Source organism: Malaclemys terrapin, chromosome 10, assembly GCF_027887155.1.
Source record: "Malaclemys terrapin pileata isolate rMalTer1 chromosome 10, rMalTer1.hap1, whole genome shotgun sequence".
NCBI classification, from domain to species: domain Eukaryota; kingdom Metazoa; phylum Chordata; order Testudines; family Emydidae; genus Malaclemys; species Malaclemys terrapin.
This window is the reverse complement of record NC_071514.1, coordinates 438,956-465,277: the sequence shown is the minus strand read 5'-3', so window position 1 is coordinate 465,277 and position 26,322 is coordinate 438,956. Positions and strand designations below refer to the sequence as shown.

At 46.3% G+C, this 26,322-nt stretch overlaps 1 protein-coding gene across 3 annotated transcripts in view; it reads right to left on the bottom strand.

Moving 5' to 3' along the window:
• The window catches only part of MAP1A (microtubule associated protein 1A), a 124,609-nt gene that overhangs the window by 5,602 nt on the left and 92,685 nt on the right, over positions 1–26,322 (bottom strand). For 2 of the 3 annotated variants that reach the window (XM_054042270.1, XM_054042272.1), the window contains 3 exons: positions 13,429–13,511; positions 12,418–12,558; positions 1,621–10,651 (listed from right to left, as the gene is read on the bottom strand). In XM_054042270.1, the coding sequence (XP_053898245.1) occupies positions 1,621–10,651; positions 12,418–12,558; positions 13,429–13,511 (9,255 nt within the window). Of the gene's footprint in view, positions 1–1,620; positions 10,652–12,417; positions 12,559–13,428; positions 13,512–14,775; positions 14,991–26,322 lie in introns of those variants that run through there. The other variant, XM_054042271.1, reaches the window with a different exon arrangement.

The following is a 26,322-nucleotide window of genomic DNA, read 5'->3' as shown; positions in this document are numbered from 1 at the left end:
GCAGGTTCATAACCTGGGCATCATGTTTGGATGTCATCGCTCCAGGACCTCACATTCAGGCTAGGTCTCAATTTTGCGGATTCTTTCTCTATAACATCACTGAGCTACAGCCTTATCTAGTCACACAGCTAACAACTGTCGTCCAGATGCTTATCTTCTGTCACGATTACTGTGCCTCCCTCTCGCTGGTGATGGTTAAATAACTCTTGTCCCACTCACAGCCATTCAGCCTGCCACTGCAGAGCCCTCTTCCTTAGTCTGTCACGTTTCCCGTGTCACCCCTCTCTTTGGATTCCTTCCGTTGGCTCCCGTCTCTATTGCATCAAACATAAGCTAAGGCCCTTTATGGCGTAGCCCCGCCCTACCTAGCAGTGCTTATTCGCTAGCAAGATGTTGACTCCTGCCTCCAATGGGTCCAGGATGCCAGCCGCCATCACCCACTCGTTAAATTTGCAAACATCTTTATGCTTCCTCCCTTGCTGTCCCTCATGCTTGGGAGGCACTAGCCATAAACAGCCATAAAATTGCCCCATGAGCTACCTTCAAATGCCCCCTCAAAACTCTCCTGTGCCAGGATTTCTACAAAAATCTTGACAGTGGTTTGGCCGCTGGTGTACTGAGACCACTGTCCATCATGGTGACCAATAATGTTTGTTTCCTTGGACCCCTCCCCCCATCTGTTTGTATCCAGCGGATGTTGCTTGTTTTATACTTAAATTGTAAGCGCTTTGGGGCAGGGACCATCTACATGTTCTGTGTTTGTACAGCAACTAGCGTGCTGGGATCCTGGTCCATGACAGGGGCTCCTGGGCACTACCCTAATACAACTAATAACAGTTGGCCTCCATGATGGCACTCTTATCAGAGTGCCCAAGGGCTGCGTGGACCATGGAGACTAAATTTCCCTCGCAATTGCTTAAACTGGCTCCTCCAAGCAGGACTGAGACACAGTGGCAGGGAGTAGTGTGTGGGGGAAGCTTGCCTCTACACTGCACCTCTTCCGGGGATACAGAGAGGATTTCAGTCTCCAAGACTGTCAGTCAGTCTGACATCTTCCACTGCGGGAGGAGACGCCAGGATGACCAAGGTCCTATACTACTCGGCTCCCCCCTGTAATTTCAGGAATTGTGGCGGATACTCCTATCTAGTCTCTGTTCACAGTTATATAGGGAAGGCAACATCTCTGCACCCAAATGAACTCCTAGTGTCATGATCAGTTCAACCCTGGAGAATGTAGTAACAGCCACCATAGTTAGGTGTCTTATCCCACTGTTAATATTGTAGTAAGGTGGGTTCTGCTAGTCCCTCTGAGACCAGAGAATTCCAACTACTGATCACCCTGTGGGGAACATACTCCCTGTGTGTATAACAGAATCTAAACATAAAGGGTTTAAATTACCAGATGTTTGACTTCATTGCTACTGACTTTCCCTGCATTTTTTTTTAAATCTTTGCCTATCACAATCCCTCAGCACTTGCAAACTCACTCTGACTTGTTAGGAAGTGCCCATTAACTGCCACTCAGTGCCGTGAATGGTGCAGCAAATGCGTACATTTTAGTTAGTGTTTTGCTTATTGTTTAAGCAAAAGAGAATTCTCCTTTGGGGAGGGATTTCTTACCAGGGTTTGTTTTGATGCCATTAACAAGAGTCTTGCCTGGGTTGCTGTGACTGCTCCGGGATAACTCATCCTTCTCTTCTATGTGAGAGGGCTGCACTAATTGGGTACGTGGTTTTGACTGCTTCTCTCCTCCATCTCGCTCTTTTTTTGCAGTGGTAGATTTTGGAGACCTGTCTAATGGCTGTTTCACAGGTGTGGGAGACCGCTTCCCTTTGACATCTAGTTTCCGGGCAGGCGATGTTGATTTGGGTTTACTCAGAGGCTTCCTCACTCCTTTGCTCTTTTCTTTCAGATCCTTTTTGGATATTTTGTCAGTTCTGCTCACATTTTCCTCATTTACTAGCATTTCAGGGTCTACCATGCAGACATCTGGATGAGGGGGATGAGGATGGGGATCTATCATTGGAACAGGTTGCGGATCATGGCTAGACCTTGTGCTGCCATGATGCGAAGTACCCACAGCTTTGTCTACTGGGAGGAAATCTGCATCTTCATCTGAGTCCATGACAGCATCAGCTGTGATGGATGGACATTCCTCTGTCTCTGGAGGGACATCAGAGTCGGACTGGGAGGTTCCAGAGTCACTCACTGATGTGGGAGGGGTTTCCTCTACCATCATGGCTTGTACATGGCTACCAGTAGTGTGGTGTGGACCAGTAGTGTGGTGTGGCCTCCCCTTCACTGAAGGATGACCTTCATCCTGTGAGAGGTCACTGTCTTCAGAGAGGTCATGAGGACTTGGGTTGATGAATGATGGAGACAGCTCACCCTTCCTCTGTTTATATTCACAGGAAGAGAACTTCTGCCTATTGTCAGAGCTGGCTGCTAAACACGGCTCTCCCTCATGGGAAGCATCTCCGTGGTCCTCAGTTCTTCCTCCCCTTTGTGCCTCTGGAAAAAAGGGTTGGAAGGTATGCTCAGGAGACATCAGTGAAGAAGGCCGGCTCTGCCTAGCCATATCCTCTTCCCCCAAGGATGGTGACACAGTCCACTCAGAATCAGGAAATGCTTTCTCATCTTTCACCTCTGCTGCACTCTGCACACTTCGGAAAGCTTGCGGACTTGTGCTCACTTCTGTTGGGCCATTGGCTGTGGCTGCTGCTTCTTGCTGATGAGGAGGAAATGATGTCAATACCTCAGGAAGTGAGCTTACTGCCATAAGCATTTCAGTGACAGATGAGTGTTGTTCTGGGCTGGCTGCACAACTTTGCTTTTGTTTTTCTGTGGACAGTGGTGACATCAGTGTACTTCGGCACTCAGTTCTGCATGGCAGCGTGTTATCCACATCACATGTGAATGCAGAACCATGGTTCTCAGCAGACACAAACCCTTCAGTTTCAGCTGGATATGTTTTGACAGAATCAGCTGGAATCAATGGAGACACATCCCACAGGCTCCTGGTGTCTGGCTCTGCTCCTGCGTATGTAGAAAGCATGTGGGAGTAGAAGCTTTCTGCTGTCGTGTGTCTCACAGGGGTAGTGGCTTCAGGTGAGGCATCCTCAGAGAGTCTGGGACAGTCATCTTTTGCCCGCTGTTGGGATGCAACTTCTCTTTCCACAGCCCCAGAGAACAACTTGTCTTCTTTATATGGGCTCAGTGGTGAAAAGCTAAGGGAAGATGAATCTACACTGGTATCTTTTTTAGAAACCTCCAGGTACTCATCTTTCTTCCCCTGGTCTGAGGGCAAAGCATCAGGAAATTTTAAAGTAAGAGATTTGTCCCCTAAGTGGCCTGATGAGGATATCTCATGTCTAAACACAATGGATGGCTCATGTTTTTCTAGAGAGGAAAATTCAAACCCAGATGAAGAGAAATCCATTTCTTTACTTTGCAGTGCCAGACCCTTTTGATGTTCCTCTTTCACATACTTAGCAGTAGACTTTAAGCAAATATCTTTGTCTTTGCCATAGCCCTCCGAAGCAATCTCTGCACGGTGATAATCTGTTACTAGAAAGGGTGCTTCCTTTGGGGACTTTTCAGCATCTTTTCCCTGTTGCAAAGAAATTTGGCTTGAATAGGACATTTCTGATGCCCAAACATCTCTGCATGTATCTGTCAGGGTACTGTAGCCAGCAGTACCTGCCTCTATAACTGTTGCTGTTTCAGTTTTCTCAACTCCAAGTTCCTCTTTCTGCATTGGATCACAAGGGGAGGAGGCAATTGATGTTGACAAATGAGACTCTTGGTGCTTGTCCTGGTGAAGCAGCTCTGATACCTGGGCCATCTCCATTACTGAAATGTCTGCATACACTTCCTCCTCACTGACTTTTTCTGGTGCTTGGGGAGGGCTGGGCAATTTGGACTCCTTTTCAGATTTCTCCTTTGCACCTTTTTCTAACTCTGAGTCACTGGTGCTCTCTTCTGCTCGTCCTGCTTTCTCGTAGTATAAGTCTTTGGGCTGAGGCTCTATTGGTGACAGAGACCTCTGCTCCTGGCTGATAGAAATTATGTTTTCATCTGGATGAGCAGCTTCAATGTAAGGAGCTCTTTTTTCTTGATAAAATGCATCTATGGTGTGTGTAGGAGGAGTGCACCCACTGCTTCCAGGAGAGGAAGGAGGCAGGGTCAAGTATGGTTCTTTTGGTGTGGTAGTTGATGAGCTGAGCCCATTCTGTCCTTCCTGCATTTCCTTGAATCTCAAGTCACTGGGCATCCCATGGTTATCTGACTCTGCCAGGGGTGAATATCTTTCATGGATGTCTGTGTACGCAAAGGAAGAATCCACTTTATCTTTGGGGGAAGTTGGGGATGACAGCTCCTTTTCAGCAGAGGTGTAGAGGCAGGACTCTTCTTCTTTTGCAGAGATGTGATAAAGTAGCTGTTTCTGAGACACAGATACTTTCTCTGTCCTAGAGGCCACAAATGTAGACTCCAGCTTTTCCTTATCAGGGTGACCTAGGTTGTCCACATCCTTCAGGATAAGGCTTGGAAGCCCAACTCCAGACACAACTACCTGTTCATAGATGTCAGCATACTGGAAAGTCCTCTCATCAGGGTAGGGAGTTGGTTCCCTTTCTTCCTGCTCTAGCTGGTTAGCATGGTCATCTCCTGTGGATGCACAGACCTCTGTCTCAGAAGGACTGGAAGAGGTCTGAGTGCAAGACTCTGAATGATATTCCACTTGGCTGAAAGAACCCATGTCCTCAGAATGGCCTATGATGTCACTGCTGCTTTTGGGATGATATGGTCCTGAAAAAGAGTGCATGCTGTCCTCTGACGCTGCATCACTGTCTTTTTGGGAAGCTGCTACATATTCATATTCTGGTGGGCTTGTAGAGTACAGAAGAGCAAATGCTGATGCACTCTGCTCTTTGCTTCCTCTAGGATCATCATGAGCCTCCGTGGATTTGCTTTCAGCATTCTGCTCTATGTCTAGCATGTATTTAGAGTCTGATGTTTCTTGGTTCAAAGCATCAGCATCTGATAGCTCCACTGTGGCCCCCTGCAGAACTTCAGCCTGCAAAACTGGTTTGCTTTGGTCTGTCATGAAATGTTTTTCTAGTTCTCGTGTACTTGTGTCCACCTCCTTTTCTAGAGCACTAGATGATGCAGGCAGAGGAGATACTGTCAGTGCTCGGTCTAATGATTTAGCATATAGATCCAGGACTGCTTTCTCCTCATGATCCAAGTAGGAGTAATCTTGTTTAGATGGGAACAACGATTCTTCCCTTCCTTTTGCTGCACTTGATGGTTTGACCTGTTTTTCTTCTATACAGACATGCTGAGAAGATGGGGTTGCTCTAACTACTTCTGATTTTTCAGAAGAGGTGATCTCAGTAGGGGCTATTTCCATTTTATTTGCTTCCAGCGAAAGTCCTTTGTCCTCCCGCAGTGCAAATTCTTGTGCTTCTGCGGAATCTACTTTGAAATGTCCAGCTTCTGTTTCTTGAGGTACAGGCTTGTCTTCACCATGACAAAGATAATCTTCCTTCTTAGGCAGATAGCCTGCCTGCCTGGGGGCATTTTCTTCCTGGAAATATCCATATTCAGAGTCTGAAGTTTTCTTCTCTACTGTTTCCGAGGCATAACCTTCATATGCCATAGAATGTATAATCTTTTCCTCTTCTGTTACGGTAAGAGAAGATTTTTTTTCATATTCCTGAACCTCATCCAAAAAAGTGCTCTCTCTTTCCTTATCATACTTCTGTTGGCTTTCCTTACTTCTTCTCTCTTCCATCTCCTCTGGAAACCACACTTTCTTCTCATAATTTAGATTTTTCATATAAATATCTTCCATTTCTGGAGATTTTTCTTCTTTAGTTTGTGTCTCTTCCATGAAATCACAAGATTTGACATCTTCAGAGCAAATGTCTGAGGACTCTTTATCCTGAATTCGTCTGGATTCTGTGAAGTGTAAGAACTTCACATCTGGAAAAGTTTCTTGAAAGCACATTTCTAAAGCTTTTTCCCTGGCCAGGCTCATTTCGGTTAAAGAAAACAATCTGGTATCTTCTGGAGATATTTCCGCAGAAGAAATGTCTGTGGGTAGCATATCTTTAGTTGGGCTGTGTTCTGGGCAAAGAGGGAATTTTGGTTTTTCTTTAATGATATCTTTGGCAGGAGTTTCCATTGATTTTTCACTTGTAGCTGGGCTCTGCTGCATGAAATGCAGGGGTATGACCGCTTCTGGGGAGAATTCATTAGTGGATGTGGCTAGAAATGTTTCTTTATCAGGGCTCTTTTCTGTAAAAGTAAGAGACTTGGTGTCTTCTGGAGAAGTTCCTTTAATGAAAATGTCTGGAGATGTTTCCTTACCAGGACTCTCTTCAGTGAAAGAAATTGATTTGGTGTCTTCTGGAGAAATGTCTTTAATGAAAATGTGAGTAGATTTTTCTTTTTCTAAGGTCTGGCCTGTGAAATATAGTGGTTTCTCTTCTTCTGGAGAAGCTTCTCTAATGGAAATATCTGAAGATTGTTCTTTACAAAGACTTTCTTCTCCAAAAGAAAGTGATTTGGAATCATCTGGAGATATTTCTTTAATGGAAATTTGTGAAGATTTATCACTTTCAAGTTGGCTTTGTTGTGGAACCTCAGCATTTTTGGGAGATATTTCTTTGGTAGAAACTGGCTCTTTAGCTGTGTATTTTGCAAATTCTAGTGAAACGTCTTGCGTCACTTCAGTTTCTTTAAACTCCGCCTCCTTTTCTGGCTTCGAAATAATGTCAGTGCTGGGAATGTACAGTTTGGAATCATCCTTTTCACTAATTTCAATGGTTTCCTGTTTGTGATAAGAAATGTGTAGCAGCTGTTCCTTTCCAATGGGCAGTTCCTGCTTTTCATTTCTGGGAAACATGGACTCCATAGGCAGTAGCACTTTGCTAGCTAAGCCAGGCTTCTCCTGTATAACAGAAGGCAATTCTTTTTCAGGGATATCGTTAGCCACAGGTGCCTCAGCTTTTTTAAGTGGTTCAAATTCGCTCTCTGCTCCTTTTTCTACACCAGAAGTATGTCCTTTGCCTTTCTTTACAGAAGCATTTTCAAATAACTCCGCTTCTACAGTTTCCAGTTTTTCTTCCACAGGGGACTGATGGAAAGGTGTGTGTCCAGCACTAGTGGGGCCAGATTGTGTTGGAGATGCCATCTTGACTGTGCTATCATCAGGACTTATGCATCGTTCCTCAGCTTCTCCAGAACTGGAGTCTACCTGGGAAAGCTGTGTTTCCTCTGTGGATAATAGCAACATGGACGCTTCTGTGCGGGATTCAATTAAAACATCAGCCAGGTGCCCTTGTTGAGTAAACAGCTGGGCACCATAATGCCCTCTGAGTTTCTCAGGCATCTCAATATTTGGAGTCTCATCTTCTTCTTCCTCTTCTTCCTCCTCTTCCGCCTCTTCTTGCAGGCCCTTCTTATGAGCTTTGAATTTTCTCTCTCCTTCTGCTAACGCCTGGAAGTCTTCAGAAGGTGGAGATTTAAAGCATTTGTCCTCCTCTAAGGAGGATGTTGGAGAGATTGTGCCAGCAGAGGGCACATAGTCTAGGCCTTGGGTGGCTTCAGTCCGAGAGGAGGGTATGCTGTTTACTGTGTCCAGAAGTAACGAGCTTTTGCCAGTCTCTTCTGTTTGTGGAGCTGTTATGGATGCAACAGACTGATCTTCTGCTACTGAAGTGGCAAAAGAGGAAAGCTTGTCACATTCTGTAACAGACGTGGCAGAGGACACATGCTCCTCTTCAGCCAGTGGGGCTGCTACAATGCTTGTAGGATACACAAGGATTTCAGATTCTTGGCTGATGTAGCCCTTGGCAGCAATATCAGTAGTGGAGGTGGCTTGGATACCATGTACTGCTTCAAAAGAGCCTGGGTGATCAGGCACAGAAATATCATATGCACTAACATCATACTTCAAGTGTGGGATCCTCTCTTCCTGTTCGTCATGTATTTCCTCATCAGAAATGGTCTGTTCGGTCTCTGAGTAGCCAGGGATGGTTTCATCCTGGATGTATGAAATGTGTTCTGCTGTGGCGCCTGGGGGCACAAGTGCACTTCTCAGATAGGACTCCTCCTTAGTTACCTCCTTTTCAAGTAACTTACTTTTCTCACCGATTTCCTCACTGAACTCTCTTTTCTTTTCTTTAGCAGTGAATTTTGTGCCCTTCTCCTCATCCTGGTGTAGCTGATAGAACTCTTTAGTCTTCATGTCCTTTTCCTCTGTGTATTGTTCTTCTGTTTCTTCCAGTTCTGCCTTTTCTATCACATCCTCTCTCTTTTCCTTCTCACTTTCCTCACCTGTATCTATCCCCTCAATGTACTTTTCACAAGTCTTCATTTCTCCTTCCCTCTGCTTTCTGTCCAAAGATATTTTCTGCTCTTCTTCCTTCTCTTTGAGTTCTGGGGTCTGAGCTTCTCTTGCTGCTGCTTCTGTGTGTGTTGGTACCTGCCCTCTCTCATCTTTGTGAACCTCTGGTAGTAGCTTGGCTTCCTCCTTTCTTTCAGCTTTTTCTGCAAATTCTCCCATCTCAAGAGGTTCCTCCAGGGCTGCTCCTTCATCCTCAAATGTTTCAGCCTGTCCTGCTCTCACCTCCAGCTGATGGACTGGCTTTTCCTCACATGGCAACTCTCCTTCCCTATCAATAGTGATGATTCTCTCATCTGGGGAATCTAGAGGAGTCACCTTCATCACGATGTTCTCTTCCAAAATTAGAGCTTCACCAAGGTGACCCTGAGCAGTCCTCACAGGGACCCTCTTTCCTTCAGTTTCAGGTCCTCTCATGACTGCATCACTTGCTTCAATATCAGTCATTTCCTGAGCCACCTGCAGCTCCACCTTCTCTTCATGATTCAGCTCCTCAAAGTCCTTGGTCAGGTCCTCTGGTGAAGACAGGACTAATCTCTGCTTAGCCATGTCAGCCATTCCTGGCTCTTGCTGTCCAGGTCTCTTCTGCACTGGTGACATCTTCTGTTCCAAAGGTGCTTCCTTTTCAGCTTTGACTCGGGTTTTCTCAGTTTTGATTCTACCTGGAACTTTTGCCTTGTATAATGTTTTCCTCACTTCTGGGGTAAACGGTTTTAAGTCTGGTTTAGAAATTCTTTTCAAGTCTGGTTTGGCTTCTTTCTTTGAATCTTTTTTTTCTTCTTTCTTTCCATCATCTTTTTTAAAGTCCTTTCTCTCTTTCTTAATCTCTTTCTTTTCTTTGTCCTTCTTCTCATCCAGTTTAGACACTTTCTCTTTGAGGTGCTTCTTGCCAATCTTGTCTTTGGTTAGTTTCCTTTTCTCAGCTTTGAGGGCATCACTTGATTCTGTCTTTATCTTTTCAGGTTTAGCAGGTTTCTCAGGAATTTTCTCAGTATGTTCTTTCACTTTTTTCTCAGTTCTGGCCTCCTTTACTATCTCTGGTTTTATCTCCTTAGCCCCATCCTCACTTGCCTCTTCTTTTCTAGCCTGCTTTGTTGCAACTGGCTTGGGGGAAGATTTCAGACTCTCTTTGCTGTCAGTTCGCTGTTTAATCTTGGTCGGCTTCAGAGAAGGTGGAGGTAGGCCAGAAGACATATCCTTCTGAGTAGCTACTGGGTACCTCAGAAAATCCAGATGCTTGAGCTTCTCAAGACCTTCCAATATTTTATTTTGTGGAGCATTTCCAGGAAACAAAACTCTTACTATTTTTTCTGTTGGGCTTGCTGGCAGCCAAACCACCAGGGCTGTGATGGAGGTCAGATAGGGGACAGAAATCTCACCTTCTTTCCCATTTGCTAGAATGATGCCTGTCTTTGCTTTGCTATTCCCAGCCCATTTCTGCATTAGAAACTGCATCTCCTTACTGTCCTTGACAGGATTCAGAATGTACATGTCCAACTTACCAACCCCCATCTTGTGGAACAGAGTAATGGGCTCGATGGTGTTGCTCACCACCCTGTAGAGGGGCTCTGATTTAATGCCGAGTTTATTCAGGTACTGCAATGTCAGGCAAGCCTCTTCAATGCTTCTCTTGACTTTCATGGATGATTCAGGCATCTTAAGCTTTTCAGGAACATTAAAAAAAACAACCCCAAGTTCTGGAGAGATGAGGTTCTTCATCCAGTCACTGTAGTTGGTGGAGCCCTGAGACTGCTCCTCATCCTGCTCAGCAATCTTCCTCTGCAGAAGCCCATTAATGCCAGGCAGGTTGTCTGCCCCAATGTGCGTCAGGAGAATGGAGTCAATTCTGTCCAGATGCCTGACCAGCTTCCAAAAGCAGGATTTCCTCTCAGAGCCACCATCCACTAGGATGTTAAATCCATTGACAGCAAACAGAGCAGAGTCCCCTCTCCCACCGGGGAATATGTAGCAGCAGGGCTTAGACAGTTTCAGAAAGCCTCCAGAAGTGGGAGGTTCCAGAAGATCAAATGGAGTTGGCACATCCACAGTCTCAGAGACGTACTCTGCAAACTCAGAGACCCCATCCATCTCAGGCAGAACTGGGTCAGGGTTCAGTTTCAGATTAATAAGCTGCTGGAACTGGGGATGTCCAAGGTTGCTCCAGTCTCCCTCTCCCAAACAGGAAACAGTGAGGGAGGCCTTGTTATCTGGATCAGTGTTGCTGAGAAGCTGGGCAACCTATTGAGACAGACAAGGACAATCACAGTCAGACACAGTAGTGAGACATTGCAGCATTTAATTTTTTTTAAAGCAACGATTAATGTGGGACCATTAAGGACTCCACTGACATATTACAAAAGAGGCCATGACAGAGGGCAATGCCGAGCTGCATCACTCCTTGAGACAGGCACAATGCCTCTAGCAGGCCCCTGCGAATGCAGCTGTTGGGCCAACTTTGGCCAATGTGAGGTATGGGCCAGAGCCTGGGCCTTGCTCTCTCTCTTTCAAAGCCTAATGCTACTGAGGGGGGGGGAGGGTCTAGCCAGGATGAGCTCTTTTGCTTCCTTAATGCCAGGACTGCAAGTCTGACTTGCTCTCATGCAGAGCAGAGACACAAAGGGAGGGGCCTCCTTGTCCTCTCCCCCCTGCCAACAAGGGCACAATCTGCCCCTAATCATGGGGTGTGTAAAAGCAACTGTTTCCTATTGGTCTGGGAATCCTCTCCCTCAGCCCCACTCTTTCCAAAGCACACTCTCGTGGTTTCCTATCAACTCTCACTGGCTGGCCATTATCCCATCTTCTTCTTTGAGTAATTTCCCAGTTTCCTAGTTATTGAAACTTTTGTTCCTTGACTCTGGGATTTTCTTTTCTACTCAGATTCATTGTCTCTCCTGACCCAGATTTTAAAAGGCTGGGACCCCATTGCTGATTTGGCAAGTGTGGGGATCTATCATCTGATTAAAAATATAGAGACGAGAGTTAATATCTGTTTCAGGAGTCCTTAGAACTATGCAGATATGCAAATATATTGACTAAAGTCATATTAAAAATTAAACGGCTTACATTTTATGAAAGTTAGTGATAATATTTTGCATGGGGTGCTTTTGCTGAAAGAGCCCTTACTTAGCTGATGTCTTGACAATCTGGCCCCATGAAGGAATGGAAGCAAATAGTCAAGTTGAGAAAATCAAGAGAATAGATTGAGAAAAATAAACTCTGAAATCCAGATTTCCAGGCCTATACATGCAATTACAGCGATTGTGTCCAGGCGGTCAACCTACCATCCTAGCCAGTTAGCTGAATGTCTCACTACCACAAATGCACATTCAAATTGTGTGCATACAATTTTGAAAATGTGGGCCCTAGTGCTTAGTGAATATTGCAACCAGACCAGAGACATCTGGAGTAGGGCTTGAAACCATCAAAGACACAAAATAGTGTATCTGAGTGGCAATGAGAATTTTTTAGAGAGGAACTAGAATACAGCTAAATAAATACTACATTGCATTTCTAATTATCCAAAGATCTCAAAGCTTTATACACACACTAATTAACTCTCCCAAACTGTAGAGTGAATGTGTGTGTGTATATATATATATATATTACATTCACTGGATAAACAGTAAAACTAAGGAAGCGGGCCACATTTTCCAAGGTGGCACATGATTGTGGTGGCTTCAATATTTGAGTGCCCAAGCTGAGATACCTTAAAGGGACCTGATTTTCAGAAAAGTCAGATCACCTGACTTCTGGAAATCAGGCAACCTTAAGGTGTCGTAAACTGGGCACACAAAAATTAAAGCACCCCCAAATCACTAGTCACTTTGGAAAATTTTGACCAGTGACTTGCCCAACACCCTACAGTAATTTAGTTCAAGAACTAGGAGAATCGAGAGCCAGGCTTCTGACCAGCATGCCAGGGCACCTGTGCGCTGGAAATGGAGCCCAGGCCCCCTGGTCTCTGCCAGCTGGAGGTGAATCCCTGAATTATTATTCATACTCACCTCTGGATCTGCAATTATCTCAGCAAATTTCTGATAAGTGAAGGTCCCAGTTTGCAGGATCAGGTCTCCTTCTTGGTCTGAGCTCTGACCACACAGGAGCAATAGTTTGTGGGCAGATGAATCACATACCAGCGATCGGACCTGTTACCGTAAGACAGAAAGTTGTCAATGCTCAGGTTTGGAGTTCTATGGTTCTCTGGGTTTCTCATCAGTTCCACAGTCTCAACCAGTGACAGAATCCAGAGAGTCTAGTCTCTGGTCTAGAGCAGTAATATGGCTAAGTCATGCTAAGAGTTCAGGCCCAAGCAGCTGGTCAAAGCAGGGCTTTTCTACATAAAGGCTGGTTGCTTGCAGAGACAGAAGCACTCAGCGATGCCTCTGCTGCCTGCCTCACCCAGCTCCAAGCCAGGCTGGGCTTTTCAAAAAAGCACAAGGGAGTTAAGTACACATGTTCCTGAAGCCCTTTTGCAAACCCCACCTCCAAAGCAGCTGCATACCCTTGCTCCCAATCCTCAGCCTCTCTTTGGGACAAGAATCAACAGAGGCCAGGGATAAGGAGAAGTTTCCAGCAGCAGGGTGTTGACAAAGCTTGCTCCATTCAGGAATCCCATCCAGCTCCACCGTCTCTCACTGGCTGAAGCCCTCCCTCCTTCCTGGTAGAAGAGCTTCACAAAGGCTCTAGAAATTAGGCAGTTCCCAGGAATTAGCATTCTTCCACAGGGTTAAGGTGTGGCATGGCACTGGCATGTGTTCCTTTATCTAGAAATAACCTGGAACATATGGCAATGGGTGCAGCATGGATCTTCCTGCTGGGTAAGCACACCGGGCACACAGCCTGGAAATAATTCTGCTGGCTGCACACCAAGTCTGGGAAAACTGCTCACGAAGGGTGGGAAATGCTCCATTAATGAGCTAATGCTTTGGCTGCGCTTGGGTCAGCATAGGCAGAACAGCTGATGTGGAGAAAATGCCGGTGTCGTCCCATTGCAAGAGGCCGTTCTTGGTCCTTACCTCAGAAACGATGCTGTCCACATTGGGATTTACCAGGATCACTGTCTCCAGAGTCTCACTCCGGTGATGAAGGGTCCTTTGGCCTAGGGAGAGACAAGGGGAATAGAAGGGAGGAAAAAGCCTGATGGGGTTTTGCCAACAGCTCCGCCCCTACTGCGTCACTTTGCTGCAGACTTTCCCCTTCCCCTTGGTTCCAAGGCCTCATGTCATGTTCAAGGGTGTAGTTTAACTCTCAGCTTCTAACAGGCCAGGGTCATGCCCTTTCCACACAAAAACAAACCAGCCTTGGTCTGGCCCAGCACAGGTTGCCACCCCAGAGCCCAACACTGTAGCCTGTGTGGGCTCTCCCCTATGCTCATAAAATGCCAGCCGGCACTGGGGCCTCACCTGCCCACTCATGTTGTTATCTAGTTTCAGTGCAGTTGCCAGGGAGATGTAGCTTGGGAAGGTAGCCAAGTTGTGGTTGCTATGGGGCTCTGAGAGCTAACTAATGGGAGCTGACTCAACTGTGCTTGCCCTTCACTGGGGACAATGCAGTCCTTGAGGAGAATTTTTTGTCATTCTCAGGAAGTTTTCTGACTCACAGTCTGACTTAGAATCATAGAATGTAAGACGAGAAGGGAGCTTGATAGAGCAGCTAGTCCTGACCCACCACACTGAGGCAGGACTAAGTATTATCTAGCCCATCTCTGACAGGTGTTTGTCTAACCTGCTCTTAAAAATCTTCAATGACAGAGAACCCACAACCTCCCTAGCCCATTTGTTCCAGAGTGGGGCAGAGCACATGCTGAAGTTAGCAGGCAGGATTAATTTCCCTCATCCGCTGTAACTCAGTGTGATTTACCAAGGTTAAATTAGGTGTTATCTGGAGTTCTTCCACTGCTGGTGCCCATGTGCTCCATGCACCTAAGACTGGAAGATTCTTGTTAGCAGTTCCATTGGTCTGTACTTGCACCCCATTCCTCCTTGTGCTCCAAACCCAGGGCATAAGGGCCAGCATGGACCATACACTCCTCTAGTATCTTTAGACTGCTAATAACCCTTGGAGAGCCAGCAAAGGGGAAGGAGAGCAGGCACCCCCTCTGACATTCTGCGAAGGACACAAATAATCTAGGCTATTTCTGAAAGGGTCTTTTGCAGGTAGAATGCCAATCCTTGCACATCTAGAGAGAACAGCTTGCTATCCTCAGCAGAGGCATGCAGCTTTGTGAAGAAGACAAGTAAGCAAATAGTCTAATTTAAATGGCATTCCAAGGTCACTGTGAGGGTGAATTTCAGGAATAATCACTAGGAATCTCTACGAAAGATCATGTAAAGTAGATTAGTCATAGGAGCCTCCAAACTCACCTACTCTTCTGGCTGAAGTGATGGCCACCACAAAGAGAAACTTCCGACTCCGTGGGGAGTGCTGTTGGTACCCAGGATCTCGTGAGTGACTCTCCCTTCCCGCCATGCGCTGGACGGCTGGTGTGGAGATCTCCCATAAGAGAATCAGGGATTCCAGGCCTGAGAAGCTAGCAGTGCCCTCAGAAGCAGTGTATCTATCCCCAGACGCAAGGGGAGGGCAAGAACTCTTTTTTTTTTTTTTTTTTTTTTTTTTTTTTTTGGCAGCACCAATGATGATGGTCTTTGATACCAACAACTCCTTACCATGGTGTGATGGTGCCATCAGTGTGGGAACTGTCCGCTTTCATTTCTCTCTCACTGTATTTGGGACAGTCCCGCTCCTGCAAATAACACTGGTTTTGGGATGCTGTTGCTCTTCAGAGCCAGGAGATTAGTACCACGTTCTTTGTGAGCTCCTGACATGCGATGTCTCACCTGACTTGGAAGGTGTCGGCAAAGAGGTCTTCTTCTTGGATGAGGACCTGGAGGGGGATTTCACTCACTTCTTGGGAGAGTGTTTCCTATCCATCTCTTGCCCCTTTTTTGAAGAAGTTCTTAGTTCTACTCCTATCAGCCCAGGAGCCAGAGATCACTGTGCTTGGAGGGGCGCTACTCAGTTTCTCTGCAGAATGTACTGGGGGGGGGGGGGGGAGGGTGGGTCTGATGGACCAGGGTCAGACTGGGGCCTCATAACATAAGCTATTAAGAATTTCTGAAGCCTGTACTCACAGGCTTGACAGGTTTGGCTTGGGAAAGAACAGCAAATGCTGCACTTTGAGGGGCTGTGAGCTTCCCTGAAGTAGCAGAGGAATTTGACATGGTCGTCGTTGACTGAGAAGACCCCAGGAAATTCAGCTCTTGAATCCTGGGATCTTGGCCCCAACTGCTAAAAACTATCTAAAACTATGATCTAAGAGCTATTTACAGTTTGACGCAGCAGAAGCTAGCAAACACTACAGACACTGAAGAAGTGCTGTCTCAGACCATGGTTGGCAGAAAGGAACCGGAGAGGCAGTCGGTACATGCTGCCCCTTATACTCTCAGTTTGGAACATGATGAGAAGTGGGACACAGGTATGGACCAGTGGACACTGCTAGCAAAAATCTTCTGGACTCAGGCCCATGGGGCGCATGCGAATACACATAGGGACCATTATCCAAAGAACACAGTTCTCCGATTGCATCAAACCAGTGGACCATCTAGCCACATGTCCTGTTGCTGACTTTAGCCAAGATCAGCTGCTTCAGAGGAAGAAATCCTGCAGCAGGCAGTTCTGGGATAGTCTGCCCCAGGGACACTTTACTCCTACTGCTATCAGTTAGGTCCACTTGTGGCCCAGGAGCAGCAGCAGTTACAGCCCTTCCAAAGCTTTTTTAAAATCATTACTGTTATAGCTCTGATTCTCCTTGTTATTCATCTAACTGACCCACCCTTCTTGGAGTCCTGTTAAGTTCTTGCCTCAACAGCAGATTGACTCAAAAGACAGGATAAGCATTGAGGGAACCAAGATTTCCATCTCATAGATTCATGGGTCATGATGTTGAATAAACACATTCACTGGCCCTTTAATATAGATTCATAGATTCTAGGACTGGAAGGGACCTCGAGAGGTCATCGAGTCCAGTCCCCTGCCCTCATGGCAGGACCAAATACTGTCTAGACCATCCCTGATAGACATCCATCCAACCTACTCTTAACTATCTCCAGAGATGGAGATTCCACAACCTCCCTAGGCAATTTATTCCAGTGTTTAACCACCCTGACAGTTAGGAACTTTTTCCTAATGTCCAACCTAGACCTCCCTTGCTGCAGTTTAAGCCCATTGCTTCTTGTTCTATCCTTAGAGACTAAGGTGAACAAGTTTTCTCCTTCCTCCTTATGACACCCTTTTAGATACCTGAAAACTGCTATCATGTCCCCTCTCAGTCTTCTCTTTTCCAAACTAAACAAACCCAATTCTTTCAGCCTTCCTTCATAGGTCATGTTCTCAAGACCTTTAATCATTCTTGTTGCTCTTCTCTGGACCCTTTCCAATTTCTCCACATCTTTCTTGAAATGCGGTGCCCAGAACTGGACACAATTCTCCAGCTGAGGCCTAACCAGAGCAGAGTAGAGCGGAAGAATGACTTCTCGTGTCTTGCTCACAACACACTTGTTAATACATCCCAGAATCATGTTTGCTTTTTTTGCAACAGCATCACACTGTTGACTCATATTTAGCTTGTGGTCCACTATAACCCCTAGATCCCTTTCTGCCGTACTCCTTCCTAGACAGTCTCTTCCCATTCTGTATGTGTGAAACTGATTTTTTCTTCCTAAGCGGAGCACTTTGCATTTGTCTTTGTTAAACTTCATTCTGTTTAACTCAGACCATTTCTCCAATTTGTCCAGATCATTTTGAATTATGACCCTGTCCTCCAAAGCAGTTGCAATCCCTCCCAGTTTGGTATCATCCGCAAACTTAATAAGCGTACTTTCTATGCCAATATCTAAGTCGTTAATGAAGATATTGAACAGAGCCGGTCCCAAAACAGACCCCTGCAGGACCCCACTCGTTATGCCTTTCCAGCAGGATTGGGAACCATTAATAACAACTCTCTGAGTACCGTTATCCAGCCAGTTATGCACCCACCTTATAGTAGCCCCATCTAAATTGTATTTGCCTAGTTTATCGATAAGAATATCATGCGAGACCGTATCAAATGCCTTACTAAAGTGTAGGTGTACCATATCCACAGGCACAGCTTCTCCCTTATCCACAAGACTTGTTATCCTATCAAAGAAAGCTATATACTGTCTTGGAAAGGATGACAAGAGACAGACCCTCTGCACAGGCATATGGAAGCAAAGATGGCAGACAGGAGAAATTCCAATCCATCTAGGAGAAAGAAAATTCTAAAATGACTGGTAAAGGCACAAGAGACTGGAATCGTCTCTAGAGGCTCTTGAATGCTTACATCATTTCTATTTCACAGACATGATTCTACAAGTACAGAGAAGAGCCTTTCCCAGAGAAATACAAGGATCCCCTTTTAACAGCCCTGTAACCATGCTCTCAGATGAATAGTTTTCTGATCTGAGTGTAGAGGCAAGAGATCCATGCTCAGGAGAAGCACCAAGTGCAACTGGGGCTAATAGAATTGCACCTGGTCAGCAACTGGAGCAGCCAGAATCACTCTGCTGAGTTCCTGCCAAAAGTTCTGGAGAACTAGCAATAAGAAAGAGAGATGTGGGGAATGACAGACAGTATTCAAAAAAGAACTAGATACGTTCATGAAGGATAGGACCATCAATGGCTATTAGCCAGGATGGGCAGGGATGGTGTCCCTAGCCTCTGTTTGCCAGAAGCTGGGAATGGGCGACAGGGGATGGATCACTAGATGATTAGCTGTTCTGTTCATTCCCTCTGGGGCACCTGGCACTGGCCACTGTCGGAAGACAGGATACTGGGCTAGATGGACCTTTGGTCTAACCTAGTATGGCCGTTCTTATTCATATCCCTGGTGCAATATACTCACTTAACATCAAACTGGGAACCTAGAGTACAACATGAGACATGTATTCTGACTCAGAGCAAAGAGATCCAAGTCACTCCATTTGACCCAATAAAATAAAATTCATTACAGGGTTCTTGTAGCCCACTCATGTTGATTGCATCTTGTGCTTCATATCTGCTGGGGTGTTCTTCCTTCCAGCCAAAATGCAAGTTGAAAGCATTACCCTGTTATGGATGCACTAGCCCCAGAGATATGTTACTTGTTGACAGAGAGACTACGATCTCCCATTCTTTTCAGATAAATCATCATCACAGAATGTTGTCCTATGAGAACTTCCACTGCCTTCCTTCGGATCAGAGGAAGAAGAGTATAAACCAACCCAGACAGCCCTCAGTCCCAATCAGTTCACAAGTAGTGCAAGCTCCCTGTGCAATACAAGATGAGCCTCTACCTTGAGACATGGTCTTAGAGTCTATCTCTTAGAATTTGAAACCACTTCTTTCAAGGGTAGGGTTGCCAGGCGTCCGGTTTTCATTAAAAGTCCGGTCGGCAGCACAGCGGGGGCCCCGGGCTAAGGCAGGCTCCCTGCCTGCCCTAGCTCCACGTGGCTTCTGGAAGCGGCCGCCAGGTCCCTGCAGCCCCTAAACGCATAGGCACCCATGGAGGCTCCGTGTGCTGCCCCCACCCGGAGGGCCAGCTCCACAGCGCCTATTGGCCAGGAACTGCAACCAATGGGATCTGCAGGGGCGAGGGCAGCACATGGAGCCTCCCTGGCCGCCCATGCGTCTAGGGGCTGCAGGGATCTGGCAGCCGCTTCCTGGGAGCTGCGATAAGCGCTTCCGGGACACTGTACCCCAACCCCCTGCCCCAGCCTGGAGCCTTCTGCACTCTAAACCGCTCATCCCTGGCCCCACCCCAAAGCCCGCACCCCCAACCAGAGCCCTCACCCCCCCCACACACACCCCAACCCCCTGCCCCAGCCCAGTGAAAGGGAGGGTGGGGGAGAGCGAGCAGGAGTGGGGCCTCAGAGAAGGGGGCCCTTTTATAGGCACTAAGATCAATTTTCCTACGTTCACTCTAACCTAAGTGTGCTGAACAGAGAACAAATGATCTTTAGAACATGAATCATGTCCTGATACATTCAGGATGTTAGAAGCCAGTCGCCAAATACAATGACATCTGCAGGCCCTGATGATGAAGGTTGGTATCTGCTACAGACAGCTGTTCAGCAAATACACCTGTGGCTGCCGCTAGCCTTACGCATATTACTCTGCACTGACCGAGAGTCCCCTCTGCTCTGCCTGTGCTTCTGCCTCATGCTGATACGGAAGTATACATCCTGAAAGGTAATAATCCTGGCCCAATAGTGAGACTTGAAGTGTGGACTACACTGCTCTGAGAGGCAGTAGGCTTCTAGCACCAGCACCAATTATATAGTCTCCATTTCCAAAAGAGATTGGACCTCATCCCATACCAATCTGTCATGAGAAGGATTCCTGGAGAGGAATAGAACCAGGTCAGTTTCAGCACTATCTCAAACCGAAGGGCAAACCTCAGTCAACTTCAGAAACAACGGTTCTAAAAGAAAAAATGTAGATAACACAAAACTAAAATTAAAATTGGGTCTAGATCCTCCAGCAAAACTGTGACATCATAGGACCAAGAGAAGAAACCTGTGTGTTTCAGATCCTGAGGAAGACCTCTCTGTGGCTTGAAAGCTTGTCTCTCTGACCAACAGAAGTAGGCCCAATAAAATCTATTACCTCACCCACCTTGCATCCCTAACAGTGTCAAGAAACTCTGACTTCTCACCTTTGAGGTTATACTGTGACCAGGAGTTTGCTGTCGTCCAAGCAGAGCAGAAACCCACAGCTGCCTGTAATTAGGAATTCTGCAAATAAAGGCCACAGAAGAGTATGTCATCGTCCCATGTTGGCCCTCTCAGAAGCTGCAGATCCTAACAAAATATCCAAGTGAGATGCTGACTGGTGAAGAAAGTCAGTCTGCCTGTTCTCTGAAGGCCCAGAGCCCAGGAGGTGATGGATCAAAACACCAAGGAGAGCAATATCCAAAGGGGGGAGCCTGGCCTAGAAAATTAATACCCATATTGAGCAGCCAGTGTAGAAAATGAGCCTCAGAAGCTGTAGACTGACACTACCTACTGGGATCCATAGCCTTTCCCTCTTGATCTTTCCTGAGATCTACATCCCTGGTGGGTCCAAGGCCAAGGCAGCTCAGGGAAATATAGGTTACCCCAAAGACTCTTTGAATATGAGTGTGTCGGTCTCATACCTGAAGGGCCCACTACAGAGAGCTCCCTCTGTAGAGTCTGTTCAGAAGAAGCCAGTTCCACAGGCCTCTTCTGCACAGGCAAAGGGTTCAAATGCATGGGGGCGGGTGGGTTCTTTACTATTACTGTCAAACATTATTTAAATCAGAAATAGAGAATCGAGTAACTGAGGTTACAAAAAGAGTCATTTATGCTAATGGAATGAATCCCACAGTACTTTGTCCCACAGGAGTGCTCTGGTGAAGGGGAGAGATACGCCTGGAAGATCCCACTGTGATCGCACTTGGCCCTTACTCTGCCTGGCTCCCACTGTCAAGAGTTTACAGTACACAGAACAACAGTCTCAGTCTGGTGAGAGCCACAACCTCAGTCACCTGGAGAATATTATTAATGAACCGATTATTAGAGTAGCATCACCATCATGGCTTTGGGCTCTTTAGGCCCTGTCAAAGGATACTCACAAACACTATAGATTAGATACAAACCTCTCCCCTGCATATTATGAAACATTAAGGTTAAAATTCCAATTGCATATGAGTCTTAATCTTAACTTTGCACCTTCCATGTATGTTCTGTATTACCATAATCATCACAGGATCTGTGCAGTCATACATAGGAATTACCACACTGGGTTAGACCTTTGGTCCACCAAGTCCAATATCCTATCTCGGGCATCAGCCAGCACCACCAGGTGCCTAAAGCAAGGTGCAAGAACCCACAATAGCAGATGTGGGACAGTCTACTTTCTGAAGGTCTCATTCTAACCCCTAATAGTGGAGATTGACTTTAGTCCTGAAACAGGAGGTTTGTCTCCTTCTCAATACTCTCGTTCTTCGCATTAATTATGACAACTCTGGACAGTCTTGTTATTAATAAAAATAATAATATCACCTAGCTCTTATATAGCACTTTCCATCAATAGATCTCAAAGCGTTTTACAAAGCAGATCAATATCACTGTCCCCATTTCACAGATGGGAAAAGTCAGACTCGGAGAGCTGAAGTGATTTGTCCATCACCCAACAGGCCAGTGGGAGAGTTAGGAATAGACTGCAGGTCTCCTAAATCCCAGTCCAGCACTCTATTCCATAGGCTACACTGCCTAATCCATCCCCTCCTCGACTCTTGCTAAATTTTTGTCCTCAACAATATCATGTGGCAGTGAGGTCCAATGTCTAATTACACATTGTATGAAATAGCATTTCCTTTTAGTGGTTTTAAATTCCCCACCTTTCAATGTCAATGAGTTTCCCCTTGTTCTTGTGTTATGAGATCAGGAGATGAGAAGCTCCTGATCTCCATTCTCTAAACCATTCTTTATTTTAGATTTTTTATCATATCCCTTTTATTGGTGTCCTTGACAAAGTAAACAAATCACAATCATTTTAATCTCTCTTCATAAGAGTTTCTCCAGGCCCGTTATCATTCTTGTAGCCCTTTTCTGAACCTCCTCAAATTCTGTTACATCCTTTTTGAGATTGTGTGACCAGAACTGAACTCAGTATCCAGGTGAGGCCAGTCCATAAAGGTACATAAGGGCATTATAAGAGTCTCTGCATTATTCTCCATCTTGTTTCTTATGCAGCCTAACATCTTGTTTGCTCTTCTGACTGCAGCTGCACACTTAGCAGGTCTTCATAGAGCTGTCTACAGTGATGCCCAGGTCCCTCTCTTGAACTGATGCAGTTAATATAAAACTCTGTAAGGTGCGTTAGAAGTTCATGTCCCCCACCCTCCCAATGTGAATTACTTCACATTTATTGATTTTTAACTTCATCTGTCACCATACTGCCCATTCCCCCAACTTGGCTAGGTCTCTCTGAAGTTCCTAACACCCTTCTCTGGATCTAAATAACATTGTGTCACCTGTAAATTTGATAGCTCACTGTGCATGCCCTTTGCCAGAGCATTAATAGATTTAACAACACTGTACCTAATGTTGAATCTTGAAGTCCCCACTGGTCATCTTTTGCCATGATGAAATTTGACCATTTATTTCTATTCTCCTTCCTAGCTCTTAGATAGTTTTTGATTCATGACAATACTTTGCCTCCCACCCCATATAAAGGGCTATATATAATATGTGCCGATGAAGGTTTATGTATACATTTATGTATAAATTCTTCTGATTTAGTCTTGTTGGAGGAGCAGCACCAGAGAAGGGCAGTTTCTTTCCATGAATTATGTGCTGAGTCACCCCGCTTTCAGTGATTGTACCAGAAGGTAATTCTAGTTGTAGCTTCAATCCTGAAGGGTCTCAAGAAGTTTTACAGATTATCTGTAAAGGGAGCCTTTCCCCTATAGTGCAGCAGCCTCTTGGGTTGAATTCAGCAGCCACTGGCACTACAAAACAGTGTATAGACGGTAAAGTGAAGATGAACTTCTCCAGCTGACACTACAGGGGAAAATTTGCTGCAGTTACTGCCATACCATGACCTCAATATCCTGACTCTCACAAAAGTGACACTGGAACTTTAATGACCACAAATGATGAGGACCTCAGCTTTGATTTAGCTAAAACCCAGCAACTTCCAGCAGCACACCATCTCCCAGCACCAGACTGGGGACCAGGGGTGAATACTGACTCAGAGGTGAACTCACCTCTACTAAGTGACCCACACTGCTCCTGGTGCCACAAACTTCCCCAGCACTGCACTGGAGACAGCAGCGACTCCATGGAAAGTGTGCCCGTACTGACATATCCATATCCTTTCCTGCAGCTGGCCAGGTACCCCTGGCACCAGGCTGGGTCACTGGGGTCAGCACTGACTGAGGGGAAAGCACCCCTTACTGAGTTATCACCCCACTCCCTGCAGCACAGGGTTCCCTAGTACCACACTGGGGAATAGTGCTGCATCAGAAGGGAAAGACCACCTTGTGAGTCACCCAGACCACTCACTATAGTCTGGTGCCCCCTAGCATTGTGCTAGTGCATTAGGATCAATGCTGACTCAAATGGGAGAGTGCCTTCTACTGAGTCAGCCACCGGCTCCCTGCAGCACAGCACCTTTTCACATGGCACTGGGCAAGCCAGAGACCACATGGCAGACTTGCTATAAGTATGATTTTATTTTGTCCCTGAAGGAAGAAAGGACAGTTAAGGTTTCCTAGTTACTTACTGGAGATTTTTCTTGCTCCCCTCATGTTCCCAGTTCAGTTCCATATTCCAAGCCCCCCCCCCCCCCCCCCCCCCCCATGGCACTTGAGCTCTGCTGTTGTCTGCTGCTAGAAGGACTGTATTTATACCTTGGAAGCATCTGATCTTCTATCTACACTGAGCAAGTTCTTAGTTTACATGAAGACACAGCAGAGCTGAATTTTTAACGCCTGCCGCACAAAGTAGTTTGGGATGTAAGTAATGCTGGGATTGTCTGCAGTACACAAGCATGTAGTACACATATTTTTTATGGATAGTTAGATTTGAACTATTCCCTCCTGCACGGTCAGAACCCATTTCTCTCCACACACACCCTCTTGCTGTCACCCTACAGATATTTGGTCTCATTAGGACATACTGTCTCTTTAAAATTTAAAAAACAAACAAACTTCTGTCACATATTGACTTGAGATTACAAAACATTTACATGCTGGTCATGTGACACCAGGGGACCTCCCAGACACATGATGCACGGAAATGCAGATACATTCTTCCGCTGACTCCCCAATCTCTCACAAGATGGAGTCACTGTGATAGCCTTCCCCACATCTGCTCCTTTCCTAGAGTTTCTCCTCAAAAAGCTCTTCCTGCAGTGAGGCCCTGAACCTCTGGAGCTGCTCAGCCTTCTCCCCACTTCAGCATGGAGCTGAGCCACACATTACAGGACTCAAGGCCTTTCTGAATCTGTATAAACAAAAGGCCACCTTTGAAGACGGCCCCGGCTTTGCATGAGTGATCACTGGGTGCATATATCTGCATAATTTAGCATGGTGTTCTGCAAGCTGAAAGGCTTCCATCTACTTCATTCTTAAATGACATCATCCCTCTGAGATGGTAACTGGCTCTTTTATAAGGACGCTGAGAAATCTCCAACTAGTTCCTCAGTGCCAGAGAAAAAAAGATTTCAGTCCCAAAACGGGTCTGTTCAGAGGAAGAACAACATATTAATCCCCACTCTGGCACTGTAATGCAAAGAGACGGAAGCAGCCCCTGGAGAGAGTCATTATAAAGGCTAGGATAAAGGTTTTGCACAGAGTAAAAATATTGAGGAAGGTTCCTGTTTTTATCCCATATGTTACACACACCTTTTTCTCTCTTCATGCAAGGTTGACTCATTACTGGGAGCATTAAAGAAAGCCCAAGGATCGGCTGTCAGCCACAGATGGGGTAGCACTGCCAGAGGGGAGGCTGCATACCTAGCATCAGGACAAGCTGTTCCCTAGCCCATTATGGGGGCCCTGTGCTGATGGAAAGGGTGGCTCCACACTGGGGCAGAGGGCCCCACCCATGCTAGAGAGGTTGCTCCCTAACTTGGTGGGACTCTGAATTTCTAGAGCTAAGAGGGAGGATGGCCCAGTGACTAAGATACTAGCCTGGCCTTGGGAGATCCAGGTTCAATTGCCAGACTGCCTATGTGACTTGGGCAAGTCACTTAGCTTGTCTGTGTTGGTTCCCATCTGTACAATGGGGGAAGAGCCCTGCCCTTCAGCAGAGGGGTAATTACATTAACAATTGTGGAGTGCTCAGATGATGCAGTAATGGGGGCCAGACATGCACTCATGACAGAGCCATACTGCCAGGCATTAGGGGTGCTCAAAGTCACAAGTGAGGGGCATCAGCAGGCCTGTGAAAAGAACCCAGACAGGCAGGCCTACTGGGGGGGGGTTGTAATGGGTCTGAGAGGGGAGGGGCTGAGCATTGAGCCAGCTGTGGGGTTGTAGTGGGTCTGAGGGGAGGAGGGGCTGTGCCACAGGCCTGCTGAGGGGTTGTAGTGGAGTCCAGAAAGGCGAGATCCTTGGCAGGCAAATTCCATCTTAAACAGAACTGCGCTATCTGTTTTTTGGCAGCAGCAGCTAGCTGGTGAGGGGCATGTCTGTGCGAGGCAGCCTGGCCCTGTGCAAGCAGCATAACTCTGCCACTGCTCAGACATCAGAGAGAAAACAAACAGTAACATCTGACTGTCATTTGACCTTTTGAAGAAAAATGGGAGTCTGCACAGTGCTGGCTTGAGCCCCAGCATTGGCTGCTATCCCATTCTCCATCTCTATCTCCTCTCCGAGGAATCTGTCTGTGTGGAGAAGGCTCACGCCCATATCCCAAACTCTATTCCCCACTCCCAAACTGGAAATCAGGCCAGTTTCCTGGTTTCTAGTTCCCTTAACTCTAGGAGGTGGTGACCCACACTCCCCAAGGGTATCAGCAACATAACGAATTCAGATTCCAAGACAATGTAACGCCCGTATTGGCTGCACCATCAGCATTGGAGATAAATGTTATATCTCACTGACACTGTGGTGAAAGGCATGATACAGATATAAGCAGTCATCAGGAAGCATCCCAAGGTGTGTGTGCGCACATGCGTACACATGCACGCACACACACACACACTCTCGCTCTCTCTCTCTGTACTGCAGCTACTTCTTGGGGAGAGCACGGCAGCTGTTTAACAACCCCACAGCAACACAACAAATTTTGGAACAGAAAGTGAAGAGGAACATGTGTGGTGGTTGCTCTTTTGCGTAGTATTCAGAACCTGTTGCTTTCTTCAATACATACTTCTCACTC